Source organism: Gymnoscopelus braueri (assembly GCF_963280865.1).
Source record: "Gymnoscopelus braueri genome assembly, chromosome: 15".
Taxonomy (NCBI): Eukaryota; Metazoa; Chordata; class Actinopteri; order Myctophiformes; family Myctophidae; genus Gymnoscopelus; species Gymnoscopelus braueri.
Window position 1 is genome coordinate 49,424,877 of NC_137620.1, and position 17,353 is coordinate 49,442,229.

Here is a 17,353-nt window from a genome sequence, read left to right on the forward strand (position 1 = left end):
CAAAACATGCTCATTGTTTTCCACGACCGCTCGCTGCTTTCTTGTATTCTTGTATTCTTTTTGGGTCGCCGGATTTGCATCCGGGGCGACTGTGTTTTGGGTCAAACGTTTTGATATTCCTTTTGACAGCTTTGCTTCCCCGTCTTGTTCCCGGTACGGCATACCGACGCTGAATCTGAATGAATCGATTGATTGATTGAATATTTCATTAGGCAAAAATGTAAACAACACAATTACATTTATAATGATATGTTGATGAATTGAATACATAGGACCACAATGGAAACAAGTCCCCAGCACTGTTTTGTGTTATCCTTTTAGCCCAAGTGTTACTGTACATCTGTGCTGCTTATTACATCTTTGACTCATTTAGAATTTCCAATCAATCTGGAAAAAAATATTGTCATAATATGTTTTTTTGTAGCAGCCCTACATGGAAACCCTCAAGAGTTTGATCATTTATTTACATTTAGCTGGTATACAACCCAGGCTTCTACCAAAGTTCAACATTGCTTCAAACGTTGATCAAAATAATCAACGGCCCCTGATGTACTTAGATGCTGGAGCAGAGTTCAATTGCTAGTGTGTGTGTGTGTGTGTGTGTGTGTGTGTGTGTGTGTGTGTGTGTGTGTGTGTGTGTGTGTGTGTGTGTGTGTGTGTGTGTGTGAGTGTGAGATGATTACCTTTTGATGATGTCTCCATGACTACCATTACAGAGCCACCAGGATCAGCAGTGTCAGGAGAGGATGAGCAGCTGGATGCCATCGTTCCTAGTCCATCACCAAAACCACAAGAATGGCGCCCAGTCAGTACCAGATGGAAGCAACAGTTAGAGAAGCTTATAAACGCTGATGACTGTAACGTTACCAAAGTTGGGAGTCTTGTGTGTGGTAACGTTGAGGAATTCCGCATAGCAAATGGAAGTGATGGAACTCAGGTCTTCTTGGGGTTAAGAAAGGATGGCATCGAAGTCGCAGTGAAGAGAATGACTAAATTCAACTATGAAGTGCTGAAGATCGAGAAAGACTTTTTATGTAGTCCAGAGCTTGATGATACTTCCATTGTTCGATATGTGGACTTTATAGAGGATGAGAACTTTGGTTACCTTGCTCTTCAGTTATGTGAATACACCCTGGCAGAATACATCAACAAAAGAATGGCATTTCCTGGAGGACCTCAGGAGCTTGTAAAACAGGTTCTCACCGGCTTAAAGATACTCCATCAGCAGAATCCTGAAATTCTCCACCGTGATATTAAGCCACAGAATGTCTTGATTGGTAAGCTACAGAAGACAAATAAAAGTAGCAGATGATGAAAATGTTTGTAATTTTAAACCATTTATTAATTTCATATATATATACACACACACACACACACACACACACACACACACACACACACACACACACACACACACACACACACACACACACACACACACACACACACACACACACACACACACACACACACACACACACTTTGCCTTACAGATATTCAAAACAAAGCAAGATTGGCAGATTTTGGAATAAGCCGACGACTTCCCCAAGGACAAACAACCCTATATACAACAGTTGCAGGAACCTCCTGCTGGAAGGCCAACGAGATTTTGAAGAGTTTGGAGGAGGATAATGGTGTTGACCCCGTTAAACCCCCACATAAAACAAGCACTGATATCCAGGTTGTTGTTGTTTTATTTTTTATTCTGCATGAGAACAATTTAATTAATAGCATAACAATGTTCTTACTCATTCTCATGCACATTTAAGGTGGCTGGGATGTTGATATATTACATCCTTTCTGGAGGCGAGCATCCATTTGGCAAAGGCCAAAAGCGTTGTGAAAACAACATTTTGAAAGGAGAGTACAACCTGCACCATGTTCAGGATGTGGTTGCCAAGGATCTCATTGAAAGGATGATCAATGAAGACCCAAAGAAAAGACCTACAGTGGAGGAATGCTTGGTTCATCCATTCTTCTGGTCAAACGGGAGGTAAAATAAAACATTGCACACATTATTCATTCATTCTCAGATAACATTATTTCAGCTCATCTAAATCAATGTTTATCCCAAGGTATAAATATTTTGGCGTAATGCTTTCAGAATGATCATGTATTTATGCATTTATGTATTTATTTTTCCCAGGAAAGTAGACTACTTGAGAAGGATTGGAAATCTAACGGAAGTTGAGAACTGTCGAAATGCTGACAAGGACCTCATCGGAGCATTAGACCAGTATGTTAAGACGGTTTCGGCGGTAACGAGGTAAAAGCAATGTATTACTATAATATTATCACTTTATCTAGTAACAAATAATATAATTAATTACTATTACGTTTTGAGTAATAATATTACAGTTACTCTTTCCCAAAAAGATACTTGTTACTTTGACACACCATGGTGGAAGTGTTTCCAGCACATCGTAAACACATGCCATTGAAAACAACGTCAGGGGCTGAGAAGTTCAGGACTTCTGTGAATAAATAGTTGCTGTGTCTCTCATCTTATTTGAAGTCCATAAAAGCTAAATAATCTTTTCGAGCTCCATTCCACATCATTGACAGCAGCATTCTGACACCGCAAATTCAACTCGTTTGCAGATCGTTTTTAATTAGAAATGTTTAGCTGTCCAGATATCTACAGGAAGAGACATAGTTCATCTACTTAAATGCTTTCTTCTGCTCACCTTCCATTGAAGTGTTTCTAGATATTGTTGCTCTGCAGTAGGCTACCTGTGGGAAGCTTGGTTTCTATTCCAAATTAACCAGTGTGATTCGTTCTAGGGCCTGCCTTCTGTATCCAGTAATTTGCGCGTGCGCACACACACACACACACACACACACACACACACACACACACACACACACACACACACACTCACTCACTCACACTCACACTCACACTCACACTCACACTCACACACACACACACACACACACACACACACACACTCACACTCACACACACACACACACACACACACACACACACACACACACACACACACTCACACACACACACACACACACACACACACACACACACAGTCCATTTTACGTGTCTTCTCTAGACCCAGACCGGATCAGCAACCTGCAAAGTGAACTGACAGGCTAAAAGATAATATTCATTTAACTCAGATGAGGGTACACATTGAACCTATGTAACCCAAAAGTAATATAACAAGTTACTGTTGGCAGGGAGTAATAATTAAAGTAGTAATATTACTTTTGAAAAGTGTTATATTATATATTGAGTAATATATTACTTTTTGTTTTAGTAACAATCCCAACACTGATGAGCAGGGACAGATCAACACATGGAAACACAAGGTCAGTTTATGAGGAACAATAAATGAGGAACAATAAAACTACTATTGCTTAATGAGCTTTTGTTCTTTTCTCTATTTTATTCCTTATGTCCTTTATTCATCTTTAAGACCCTATTTAATGCCTTTAAGTGACTGTGAAATGTGCTAACTACAGCATAATGTCATGCTCATATCCATCTTTATGTTCCCAAGTGCATTAGATCTTTAAGTTGTTTGTTTTTCCAGTTCCCTCCGGAGTTGGTCCAGAAGTTGGACGGCAAGAAGAAGTCCTACCCTGAGAACTCATTTGGATTGCTGCGCTTCATACGCAATCTCCATCAGCACTAGTAAGCTGAATTACACTTAAAAACAACACAAAGAACAAACACACCCATTCATTTATACATAAGTCAAATATGAATGAATATAAAACATAGTCAAATAAGACAATGATACATTAGCGTGGTGCATGTAGAACATTCATTAATCAGAGAAAACAACCCAGCCTGTTGTAAAGTGATTTTTCATTTCTACTTTTACCATCATTGTTGACATGTTTCCTACCAGTTGACATGTTTCCTACCAGTTGACATGTTTCCTACCAGTGCAACATGTTTCCTACCAGTGCAACATGTTTCCTACCAGTTGACATGTTTCCCACCAGTGCAACATGTTTCCTACCAGTGCAACATGTTTCCCACCAGTGCAACATGTTTCCTACCAGTTGACATGTTTCCCACCAGTGCAACATGTTTCCTACCAGTGCAACATGTTTCCTACCAGTGAAACATGTTTCCTACCAGTGCAACATGTTTCCCACCAGTGCAACATGTTTCCTACCAGTGCAACATGTTTCCTACCAGTGCAACATGTTTCCTACCAGTGCAACATGTTTCCCACCAGTGCAACATGTTTCCTACCAGTGCAACATGTTTCCTACCAATGCAACATGTTTCCTACCAGTTGACATGTTTCCTACCAGTGCAACATGTTTCCCACCAGTTGACATGTTTCCTACCAGTTGACATGTTTCCTACCAGTGCAACATGTTTCCTACCAGTTGACATGTTTCCTACCAGTTGACATGTTTCCTACCAGTTGACATGTTTCCTACCAGTTGACATGTTTCCTACCAGTTGACATGTTTCCTACCAATGCAACATGTTTCCTACCAGTTGACATGTTTCCTACCAGTTGACATGTTTCCTACCAGTGCAACATGTTTCCTACCAGTTGACATGTTTCCTACCAGTTGACATGTTTCCTACCAGTTGACATGTTTCCTACCAGTTGACATGTTTCCTACCAGTTGACATGTTTCCTACCAGTTGACATGTTTCCTACCAGTTGACATGTTTCCTACCAGTGCAACATGCTGCAATAGGTCTTGAATATGTTCGGGAATGTGATGGGTCGCCGCCATGGTGACCACATTCAATGTAAATTCATGCCTGTGATAACACATCATCGTTAAGGTCTATCATGTACGCTGAGTGAGTTTCAGGTGGATCTGACCATTCTTCTAGGAGGAATTTGTTAGAGTATGACTTGTGTAAATTGCATAGAATTCTCCAAAACGGCACAATAATAAGGTTTAGGTCATGGCTCAAACAGAAGAGTTTGAAACTTGAGTTTCTTGAGTGCAATTCAGGGGTGTCTTTGAGTGAACACTTCACAGTTTTAATAGAAATGGCAAAACGTTGCAAATCTACAAGCCAAGTATAGCCTATAGTACCTAAATATTTTACCACTCCGCCATCCATCCAGCCCTCAGGCTGGAACAGTTATTAGAAAGGTGACATAAAGTTCTTATTCATATTAAAAAGAGGAAATGATTAAAATGCTGCTATTAATTCACATTTAGCCTTTATAAAAGTGAAGCTCACAAAGGTGTCTACTATTTTCACAATTTGAAACAGGGTTTAAGTTGTTAATTCATAAATGCACGTTTTCCCTTTTCACTACTGGCTTATACTGTACCTTACATGAAAAACATACCCAAAATAGCCGATCTACAAGATCACAACGTGTCGCAGTGCGACACGTTGTGAGCTGGTAGATTGGCTATATTCCTGATTGTTTTTGGAAATTACACATAGTCAAGAGAGACCTCAGTCATTTATTATCAGTAAAAACTGAATTTCTACCGTTATCCACCGCAAAACCCATCCGTGTATCAGAACAGCCCGGGAGCTACATGTGTGGATCCACGACAGCCACTGATTACCCGATAAACAAGCGTTTTTTATGCTCGGATGCCATGGTGTGTTGCTAACTTGCTGAATACAGTAGATTAATCCACTGGTGAACAATTACACCAGCCGCTATGACGCAACGTGTGAGCCGGGTTTAGATACAAATGGTTGTCGTATCTCTCTCTCTCTCTCTCTCTCTGTGTGTGTGTGTGTGTGTGTGTGTGTGTGTGTGTGTGTGTGTGTGTGTGTGTGTGTGTGTGTGTGTGTGTGTGTGTGTGTGTGTGTGTGTGTGTGTGTGTGTGTGTGTGTGTGTGTGTGTGTGTGTGTGTGTGTTACAAATCAGATGTTTGTGTCTTCAGTGACCACTGCTTTGTGTTCACAGTGCTGAGGATGAAGCTCACATTGACCTGTTGGAGATGTTTCCTGATCTGTTTGGAGGAGTTCACAAGCTTGCCAAAGAACAAGACTGGAACTCGAGGACCTCCCTGAAGGACATGTTTACAACAGAAGATGCTGTACAGTCCCCAAACCCTGAGACAAAGACAAGTCTCAGTCTACCAGTCCAGGAATCAGGACCGGATCAAACTGACTGTTAGCCCAGACGCCGTCTGTGGGTGGGGGCAGTGCTGGACAGTAACTAAGTACATTTACTTGAGTACTGTACGGTTTTCTTTAAAGCTGTGCAGGCCTCTTCTATCCACACGTTTCCTAGAGAGCTTCCTGGGGGAACGAGAGAGAGTGAATTATGGGCATCACGTCCTGTTGTCAGTCAGTCAATTCATTTGAGTGATTTACATCCATCAATAATAATGTGGGAACACATCCTGACCGAAATCAAAAACAGTCATATTAGTATCGCCCTCCACACAGCTGATTCAAACTCAAAATAGAGTAGTACCGTCTGATTACCAGCACACACATCAAATAGAGTAGTACCGTCTGAATACCAGCACACACTCAAATAGCTGGCTGTATTTTTTCTCTTTTGCATTAGAGCTACTATGGGGTGGCCATATAGCTGAATGGGTAGAGGTGCCGCCTGGGGAACAGAAGATTACAGGATAATGTGCCATAATTCTCTTCAGTTAAACAAAGACAAAACTGAAGTCATTGTTTTTGGAACAAAGGAAGACCAATTAAATGTCAGCGCCGAGCTTCAATCGGTAATGTTAAAAACTACAAGCCACGCCAAAAACCTGGGTGTAGTGATGGATCAGACCTGAATTTAAACAGCCATGAGTTTAATGAGTCTATCATGGTCAAAATGGAATTTAGTTTTATCAGGGTTTTTTCAGGGTGATGAAGATCACCCATGTGCCACCATGGGGGGTAATACATTGATAGTATGAGATATTTTTTACATTGATATTGTGTGACATTTTTACATTTATAGGCTACTGTGGGATACTTTTACATTTATACTATGGGATACTTTTACATTTATACTATGGGATATTTTTACATTTATACTATGGGATACTTTTACATTTATACTATGGGATATTTTTTACATTGATATTATGTGACATTTTTACATTCATACTGTGGGATACTTTTACATTTATACTATGGGATATTTTTACATTTATACTATGGGATATTTTTACATTGATATTTTGTGATATTTTTACATTTATACTATGGGATATTTTGGGATATTTTATATTGAGATTATGGAATATTATGGAATATTCTGTATTGAGATTATGGGATGTTTTACGTTGATTTTATGTGATGTTTTACATTGATATTATGGGACCCAAATGTATTGGTATTGGTCATTATACAGAGACATAAAAAGCTCAGTTTTAAAGTGCAGTGAAACAGGCCCCTGGTGTGACTATTCTCATGGCTGACCTCTGAACTGTGTTTGTGGCACGTTTAGTGTGGATTGAAGCAACAGTGTGTCTGTGGCCCCCGGGGGGCCCTGGTGTGACTATATTGTCATGGCAGACCCCTGAACTGTGTCATAGATTGATTGAAACCTTTATTTATTCTCGAAAAGAGCATTGAGGTTTACCCTCATTTGCAATGCTGACGAGATTACATATACAAAAATCAACAATTAAGGCACATACATGTATAAAACACTGAAACAACAAAATAAACCATAACAGAACATTTGTAAGTTAAAAACAATTACATGTTGAGGTAGGGAGATTTAAGAGCAGGTGATTAAATTGTCCATAGGATATTGGGGCATTAATTTTTAGCGCAAGTTGTAGAGTGTTCCATGAAATAGGAGCATCAGATAATAGCTCATCTAATCTAGTTGTTTTTGTACTTAAAGTGTGATTTGTTTCCCCAAAAAATGACATCTGTTTGATTGATTGATTGATTGATTGATTGATTGATTGAATAGTGTAATAACAGTTTTCAAAGACAAGTACAGTTCAATACAAGGTCTGTTAACTCATTGAATTGCAATTTAGCAATTTATTAATTTAGCCAGAATTGCCAGAATTATTTCTGGCTATGTTGTCCCAGTGCCCAGTTCAAAGTATAAAAAAAAGAGCTTAGGAAGCGAGATACAGCCTTTTTCAGTTATAATATAAACAAGGAGTGAATGATTATCTTCAGATAATGATATCTTGGGTTCTGAACATGTTTGTCAAAAAAAAAAAAAAACTAGACAGTTAATGGTGTGATACGATGTGAGGGTGTTATTTTTATAACATTGGGTTTTTGTTTTTATTGTTGTTTTTTAGTTGTCTTATGGATTGTTTTATGACGTATGTGACGTACGCCTGTGTTTCACTCTGTTACATCGTTCAGTTGTTTCCTTCTTTGCTCATGTCGTTGGACATACAATCCCATATGACAGACAAGCACTGATGAAAACAGCCATCACTCATGTACATACATGATTTTGGATGGATATGCTATGTGTAAATACATTTTTTTAAAATACATTTTTAATTCCTTCTTTAATTTTGTATTCCTTCTTTATTTTATATGGTGTGGGGGGGGGGGGGGGGAGGCTCCAGTGAGTCTGAGCCAGCCATTAATTGTACCTGTCACAATGTTTTTCCCTGGCTGAAATGTACTTCATGGCCTGTATTGGCTCCAGACAGTGTGTTTAGTGTGATAGTGTGTGCACTAATGTGCAACAACATAATAATATGATAATGTGTTGTCAGATACAACATTTACACTGTAAACCTGTGATGTGACAATAAAGATGATTCTGACGTATGTTGTCGTCTGGTTTATATTCTTACTGTGAATGAAAATGTACTTCTTTGCTAAATCCTGTATATATGATGTATCCACTGTATCATATATTGTTACAGTATGTATCCACTGTATCATATATTGTTACAGTATGTATGCACTGTATCATATATTGTTACAGTATGTATCCACTGTATCATATATTGTTCATTAAAGGTATAGGGCACATTTCTTTGCTACAATAAGTGTCATATACAGTAGCTCTGTATTGTGATAGTAATCATTGCTACAGTATAAGGTGCTTCAGTAACAGGAGTCTCCCTGTCTCTCCCAATCTTTAATAAACAGAACATAGGTCGGGATGCCAATGTTATCCAAGAGAGAAGTCACAGAATAAGTGCTAGCCTAGTACACACTGCAGGATATTTGCTCCGATAATGCTGTCGTCGAAAAAAAAGCGAGGTTTTGCTCGCTGTGTGTGAAAGGCTCTGCGAGACGAACCGGCCGTGATAATAGTGCTCGGCGATGCCTTCCCGGGCGTTTCTAGATATCTAGCAGGTTTGATATTTGGCCGACTGGACATCATACATTATGAATAGGGTTACGATCACTCCAATGAGATCCAGCCAATGAGAGCACAGTTAGTGCAGTATGCTCCAATCAGCAGCATGGACCAGGAAAGTCCGGACGCAATGCTACTTTTTGTATAGGTTGCAGGTATGAGGGGATATAATTCCTTTGTCACCTACTGTAGGCCTTTAGAGTAGGTCTACATGTACATAAAGGTTCACCTATTGTAGGCCTATAGAGTAGGTCTACATGTACATAAAGATTCACCTACTGTAGGCCTTTAGAGTAGGTCTACATGTACATAAAGGTTCACCTACTGTAGGCCTATAGAGTAGGTCTACATGTACATAAAGGTTCACCTACTGTAGGCCTATAGAGTAGGTCTACATGTACATAAAGATTCACCTACTGTAGGCCTATAGAGTAGGTCTACATGTACATAAAGATTCATCTACTGTAGGCCTTTAGAGTAGGTCTACATGTACATAAAGATTCACCTACTGTAGGCCTATAGAGTAGGTCTACATGTACATAAAGGTTCACCTACTGTAGGCCTATAGAGTAGGTCTACATGTACATAAAGATTCATCTACTGTAGGCCTATAGAGTAGGTCTACATGTACATAAAGATTCACCTACTGTAGGCCTATAGAGTAGGTCTACATGTACATAAAGATTCATCTACTGTAGGCCTATAGAGTAGGTCTACATGTACATAAAGATTCACCTACTGTAGGCCTTTAGAGTAGGTCTACATGTACATAGAGGTTCACCTACTGTAGGCCTTTAGAGTAGGTCTACATGTACATAGAGGTTCACCTACTGTAGGCCTATAGAGTAGGTCTACATGTACATAGAGGTTCACCTACTGTAGGCATATAGAGTAGGTCTACATGTACATAAAGGTTCACCTACTGTAGGCCTATAGAGTAGGTCTACATGTACATAGAGGTTCACCTACTGTAGGCCTATAGAGTAGGTCTACATGTACATAGAGGTTCACCTACTGTAGGCATATAGAGTAGGTCTACATGTACATAAAGGTTCACCTACTGTAGGCCTATAGAGTAGGTCTACATGTACATAGAGGTTCACCTACTGTAGGCCTATAGAGTAGGTCTACATGTACATAGAGGTTCACCTACTGTAGGCCTTTAGAGTAGGTCTACATGTACATAAAGGTTCACCTACTGTAGGCCTATAGAGTAGGTCTACATGTACATAAAGATTCACCTACTGTAGGCCTATAGAGTAGGTCTACATGTACATAAAGATTCACCTACTGTAGGCCTATAGAGTAGGTCTACATGTACATAAAGGTTCACCTACTGTAGGCCTTTAGAGTAGGTCTACATGTACATAAAGGTTCACCTACTGTAGGTCTATAGAGTAGGTCTAAGTGTACATAAAGGTTCACCTACTGTAGGCCTATAGAGTAGGTCTAAGTGTACATAAAGGTTCACCTACTGTAGGCCTATAGAGTAGGTCTACATGTACATAAAGGTTCACCTACTGTAGGCCTATAGAGTAGGTCTACATGTACATAAAGGTTCACCTACTGTAGGCCTATAGAGTAGGTCTAAGTGTACATAAAGGTTCGTCGTCATCAAGACTGGAATACGTTTTATCACCGTGGCGTGAACGACCGAGGAAATGCTTCTGAACAGTGTTGCCAGATTTTGCCAGAGAAATAAGCAACCAGGTTTATGAAAACAAGCCCTGGGCCACATGAGCACTTTAAACCTAGATAAACATACGTTGGCTATTTGAAAATAGCTGATCTACAAGCTCAGCTGTGAGGTTGTATATTGGCTATTTTCAAAGAAGAATCTCGAGAAAATCCAAATCCACACAAATTCTAATTCTAGCCGTGCTTCAAACCAGAGATGGGGACTCGAGTTAGGGACTCGGACTCGAGTCGCACTCGAGTAGCCAATAATGAGACTCTCGACTCGACTCTGACTCGCCCCTCAAAGACTTGAGACTTGACTCGACTCGAGCCTCAAAGACTTCAGACTTGACTCGACTCGAGCCTCAAAGACTCGTGGACAATCTTTATTTTATGTTTTTTTTTTGACAAATAAATGAATGAAATGCCCAAAAAACTTCCACTCCCCTGTCCCCCCCCCGCAAAGAAACCTCCGCTCCAGTGCGCGCTGCTCGGAGCCGGCTTCAGTCAAGCTGTTTCGTGCTGCTCATTAACGTAAACATGGAGAGGCGAGCGCAACAGCTGCTATGTGTGTGGCCGCCGCGGCCTTTCATCATAAAGTTTAAATATAATAACTTCGAAATTAAACAAATATGTTTAGCTCAGAATCAGCTATATAACCTCAGTTATCTTGGCATATGCTTACATTTTTTATAAGATGGTCGGATCATCTGTGACAGCACGTTTAGGAAACATCGGATTTTCATTTCGTTAAACCCAGCTGGGTGAATATTCAACACTTCACCACGGTAAACGCTACGCTCATGTAATGTTCACTGCATAAAAGCTGTGGTTCTCAAACCTTTTCAGGCCGTGACCCCCCAAAAGAATCATATTTGAACTGGGGATCCACATTTAGTTTGACTCGGTTCCACAGATAAATATTGTGAAAATAGCAGATCTACAAGCTTGCGAGGCATTGTGAGCTCCGTTGTGGTCCCGACCCACAGGTTGAGTCCGTTTTTTGGTGCGCAACACAGCCCTCGTTTAAGTGAATTGCTTTCACCTGCTCTGCTGTTGGACTGCTGTGCGGAGTGTGCGCAAAAGGGCATATCTCCGCCAAGCCAGGGTGACCTACCCAGGCCCATGAAATTCATATGCAGGCATAGTAGCCAATTAGAATGAAATCTGCAAAAACTGACTCATATACTGATACAGAACCATATTGGCTATATATTATCGCTGTCGGGTGGAAATCTTGTATGTTCCTTTTTTATTATTATTTAAAAACAATTTAAAATCGTGAAAATAGCCAATCTACAAGCTGTAATTATTAATAATTAAGAAATACTATATTTTAAAGAGTGAAAAATCAACTAAAGTCATTATTAGTGCAAGTTCAATCACATTTCATTTGAATGAAAATAAATTGTGGGGAAAATACATAAAATCTCTAATCTGTGAATCTAATGTGATTTATTATGACCTGTCTATACTTTTACATCTATGCCTTCGTGTTTGTGTGTGTGTGTGTGTGTGTGTGTGTGTGTGTGTGTGTGTGTGTGTGTGTGTGTGTGTGTGTGTGTGTGTGTGTGTGTGTGTGTGTGTGATAGCTGCGCTATAAGACGCAAAGGAGCCTAAATGAATGTATCCTACTATTTTGATAAACATTCATTCTGTGCATTTCTCATTTCGGGTTGGGTTTGTGGACCATAATAACTGTATTTCAGCCTTAGGCTACATCATATAAATACACAATTAAATAAATTAAGAATAGAATCCCCCCCCCCCCCCCCCCAATTTTTTTTTTTTTTTATTTATTTTTTTTAAGTTTTGAGACTCGAAAAGACTTGAGCCTTGACTTGGACGCGACCCTCAAAGACTCGAGGACTCGACCCTCAAAGACTCGAGACTTGACTCTGACTCGACCCTCAAAGACTTGAGACTTGACTCGACTCGAGCCTCAAAGACTTAAGACTTGACTAGGACTCGACTCGACTCAACCCTCAAAGACTTGAGACTTGACTCGACTCGAGCCTCAAAGACTTGAGACTTGACTCGGACTCGAGCTCAGAGACTCGTGGACATCTCTGCTTCAAACCAGCATCATAGCACGGGCCTAATCACATTAAATAAATCACTCCGCACTGCAGTCCGCACCTGATTAGACCATATAGCGCACAGCTGTGCTGTGAAGTCACGCTGTCCCACGGTAGGAAAACAAACAGACAGTACCCACCGCAGCCACCGGAGAACAAACAGCTACGCAAAATGGACTATGTTGTTAATTTTGACTTATTTGGTGGACTTACGGTTGATCAATGGTTAGAAGAGAGCACACTAAATCGCCTAAAATCCTATAATAAAAGGAATAACTGGAAAAAAGTGTGCTTTATTTCAATGGTAACATCCATACTGTATAAATATCCTCCTGTGTTAAAGTAAAATTACTCCCATTTCGTTAACAGTCCAGTGTATGTTATACTCTATCGTACGAAGGTATCGCACGGCAGAAATAGCCGATCTACAAGTTCACAACGCATCGCCATCTTGACGCGTTGTGAGCTTGTAGATCAGTTATTTTGGCCACGTAACACGATCGTACGACGGAGCATATAGCCTACTGGAATCAGCTGTGTTGATGAGACGATGACTCGGAGTGCTGCGCTCAGTTACAGGGACTATTTTGTCTCAGTCAAACAAACTCTTCTCTTTACAGGGAAACGGATAAGCGAAATGTTTTTTATTATGAATTGCCCCACAATATGAATACATTTGGATGTGTTTTGTTGGTAACTGTTGTATAATCGCAATATTACACTCGAGGGTGTGCTTTACCTTACATTATTAGCACTTCTGTGATCGCGGCGGAACTCGGCTGACGCCTCGTTCCTGACCGCATCACAGGCGTGCTAATAATGACGGTAAAGCACACCCTCTCGTGTAATATTGCTTAATTAATTTGGGGGTTGCCAGGAAAATGTTTGAGAATAACTGGTTTAAACAACATTAGGAAACAAGGTCAAATAAGCAACTACACTTTAGAAGTAAGCCAAAAAAAAAATCAACCCGCAACTAACAATTTTTACAAGCAACTTTACAGAAAAACAAGCCAAAAGTCGCTTATAATAACATGGCAACACTGCTTCTGAATTGCATTAATTTGCGCACTTGACCGGTTGACCGGTTGAGAGAGAGAGAGAGAGAGAGAGAGAGGGAATTATTTAATGTCAATCAATAGTGTCCTGTCTCTGTCTTGTGCATATATCAAAGGAGCCTTGCACATCTTTGTGAGGCGTGGGTGAAAATGAATTGGAATAAAAACAAATGTATGTATCGGGTCTGGATGGCATCCTAGTGAAACATCTTGCAGTGTGTGATCCCTTGTTGGTGAACCATCGTGTAGTGAAAACCACAACGATATACGACAGCCGATTTCAATAAGAGACTGGGAGGCGGTCAACCCAGTCGCTATCCGTAAGGCCGGCCCTGAGAGCGGCCTTCATGTTCCTATGGAACCGCTCGCAGAGTCTGTTGCCCTGTGGGTTGTACGCCGTAGTGAGGTGGATCTTCACCCCCAGGTGCTCAGCAACCGCAGTCCAGAGCTCCAAAGTGAACTGGGGGCCCCTGTCGCTCCTGATGTGCCAAAGCGGGCCACCCAGCACCCGATGAACGCCCAAGCCACCTCCACCGTCGTAGTGGAGGACAGTGGAACAGCCTCCGGCCACCTGGTGGTCCTGACCACCATGGTGAAGAGGTGAGTATATCCGTGGGAGGGGGGCAGTGGGCCCACCAGGTCCACATTCACGTGATTGAAACACCTCTCTGGCACTATAAACGGTGCCAAAGGGGCTTTGGTATGGCGGTGAATCATGGCGTGCTGACACGCCACGCATGAGCCATGCCAAACAAACCTGACCCCCACCAGCTTAGTCCATCGAGGCCTTCACACCTGGGTGGGAAAGGCTGTGGATCGAGTCAAAAACCCGGCGCCGCCAGGCAGCGGGCGCCATATGGCGTGGTTGGCCGGTGGAGATGTTGGAGAGGAGAGTGGTGTTGACTGTGTCGAACACCACCTCCTCCAGCTGCAGTGCAGTAGGGCCCGTCCGGTAGGCCTGAATGTCAGAGTCTGTGGCTTGGTCTGCCGCCATGGTGGCATAATTGAGCCCCAAGTGGACGGACCCGACGACCGACCGAGAGAGGCAGTCGGCGACGAAGTTGTCCTTGCCCGCCACGTGCTGGATGTCCGTGGTGAACTCCGAGATCACAGAGAGCTGACAAAAATCGAAAAATCTAAAGTGTCTGGTGGCGAGGAACAGACCCAGCAGTTCTCTGTCAAAGGTGCTGTATTTACGCTCGTGGACGCAGAGCTGTTTGCTGAAAAAGGCCAGTGGCTGCCAGGCCCCGCCCACCCACTGCTCACACACCGCCCCCACTGCGAGTCAGAGGCGTCTGTTGTGAGGGCGACCGGGGCAGTGGGAGAAGGGTGCGCCAGCAGAGCAGCGTTGGCTAGCGCGGTCTTGGCTGCACCGAAGGCTTTGTCCATCACCGGGGACCAGTCCAACTCGTCTTTGGGCACCTTGCCCCGCAGGGCTTTGCACAAGGGACACATGAGGTGGGCAGCATGGCCGCTTCTGCAGCCAGACCACGATAGTCCTTGGTGGAGGAGAGGGGGAACTGGCTAGCGCTGTGCGCACCGGCACTGGAAGCTGCCACAGGAAAAGCTGTGTAAACAGAAAGGAGGGATCAGCTGCTGCAGCCAGCATCTTCTCCATTTATGCTGACGGTCTGCGATCACAGAGGCCATTGAGGGACAGCAAGTGGTCCGCTTTCTCCAGTTCTGACAGTTCATAAAGTTTCAGAAGGAATGTCTTTAGTGCATCGTACTTTCCGGCTGCTGGTGGATCCTCCAATAGCGTCATCGCATCACTGAACTTCCACACTCAGGTTGGAGCAAAGTGAAGATTATGTTCTGCTGGCTTTCTCCATCACCATCAACAAAGGTGAGGGGTCAACAGAATGAACGAGTTAGCATCTATCTGTCTCAGCCTGTGTTCAAAGTGACATTTTTTTTACCACTTACAGCATCATGCAAAGCTAGTGCATACACATAATTTCATCAGCTACATTCTCTACGTATGTGAGGTGTGAATTTTGTCTGTAATGTCCGCCGTAGTGTGGAATTCCGATACTCAGAAATTAGGCAAGTTCAAAAGCTTCACTTTATTTGCTCTGTTTATGGTGGGATTACACATGTGTATTTAACAATACAACTGAAAATAGAAATAAAAATAGAAATACAATCTAGGATGGTTTCATGTCGATCTGGTCAGATTTACAAATGCCATAATTTAGGCTTGTTCTGAAAATAATTTATAATTTAGATCTCATTCAGCCTTAAATGCTGGCCAGTCTAAATTTGGTAGCTCCAAAAATGTATAGATAATACCAATTATTATTATTATTATTTATGGATAATTATTTATATATACAATTATTATTAAAGTTGGAGAAGTCAGTGTGTGTGTCTGCATGTGTGTGTCTGCATGTGTGTGTACGTGCGTGTGTGTACGTGTGTGTGTGTGTGTGTGTGTGTGTGTGTGTGTGTGTGTGTGTGTGTGTGTGTGTGTGTGTGTGTGTGTGTGCGTGTGTGTACGTGCGTGTGTGTGTGTGTGTGTGTGTGTGTGTGTGTGTGTGTGTGTGTGTGTGTGTGTGTGTGTGTGTGTGTGTGTGTGTGTGTGTGTGTGGAGATCGGGTTGGTGTGTGTGTGTGTGTGTGTGTGTGTGTGTGTGTGTGTGTGCGTGTGTGCGTGTGTGGCTGTTTCAACAGCCACACACACAAACAAAAAACCCTTGCTTTGCACCTTTTCCAACAGTGCAGGGGGGGGATTTCCCCAAGATGTGCATACAGTACATACTCATATACGTGAGCATAATAGTTCAGTAAAAGCAATTATACTGTATTATCAGAAATTACATACTAGTAAATACAATTATGAATAACATCAGGTTAAATAAATGATAAAATCAAATGATTCAGGCTTGCATGTGTGCATGTAACCTTTACTCAGATCTCTAACAATATGGATCTACTTTCTGAACAAGTTATCTCACTGATAATCAGTCATAAAGACAGGCTGTCTGTCACCTACACAGCGGGAGCAGCTCACATACAGGAAATACTAAACCACAAACTGCCACTTCCTGTTGAAGTGTTCCAGTGTGCCTCAGCAGTCATTTCCTTTTGCACCACTTTACCAGCATTTGTTATTTTCATTGATATTCATCAAGTTCTGTTATGTCTCTGACAGCTATTACTGTAGCCTGTTCAGGTCTACCATTCAGCCGTATCATTACTTTACACTTCCTTCTCCAAGTGTCCTGGATTTAGATTCTTCATAATAAAGACCTTATAATTATCTTTCTTCTTTCCTCATTGTATTAATGTCTATGTTTCAA

At 41.6% G+C, this 17,353-nt stretch overlaps 1 protein-coding gene across 1 annotated transcript in view; it reads left to right on the forward strand.

The window, feature by feature from the left end:
• The window catches only part of LOC308101615 (uncharacterized protein), a gene marked incomplete at its 3' end in the record, with an annotated part of 31,665 nt that extends 17,009 nt beyond the window's left edge, over positions 1-14,656 (forward strand). The window contains exons 4-12 of the mRNA XM_080451035.1: positions 717-1,277; positions 1,494-1,681; positions 1,770-1,993; positions 2,147-2,266; positions 3,279-3,330; positions 3,555-3,655; positions 5,886-6,094; positions 7,389-7,467; positions 14,302-14,656. Coding sequence (XP_080307161.1) covers positions 717-1,277; positions 1,494-1,681; positions 1,770-1,993; positions 2,147-2,266; positions 3,279-3,330; positions 3,555-3,655; positions 5,886-6,094; positions 7,389-7,467; positions 14,302-14,656 — 1,889 coding nt within the window. The remainder of the gene's footprint in view (positions 1-716; positions 1,278-1,493; positions 1,682-1,769; positions 1,994-2,146; positions 2,267-3,278; positions 3,331-3,554; positions 3,656-5,885; positions 6,095-7,388; positions 7,468-14,301) is intronic.
• Between the last annotated feature and the right edge of the window lie 2,697 nt (positions 14,657-17,353).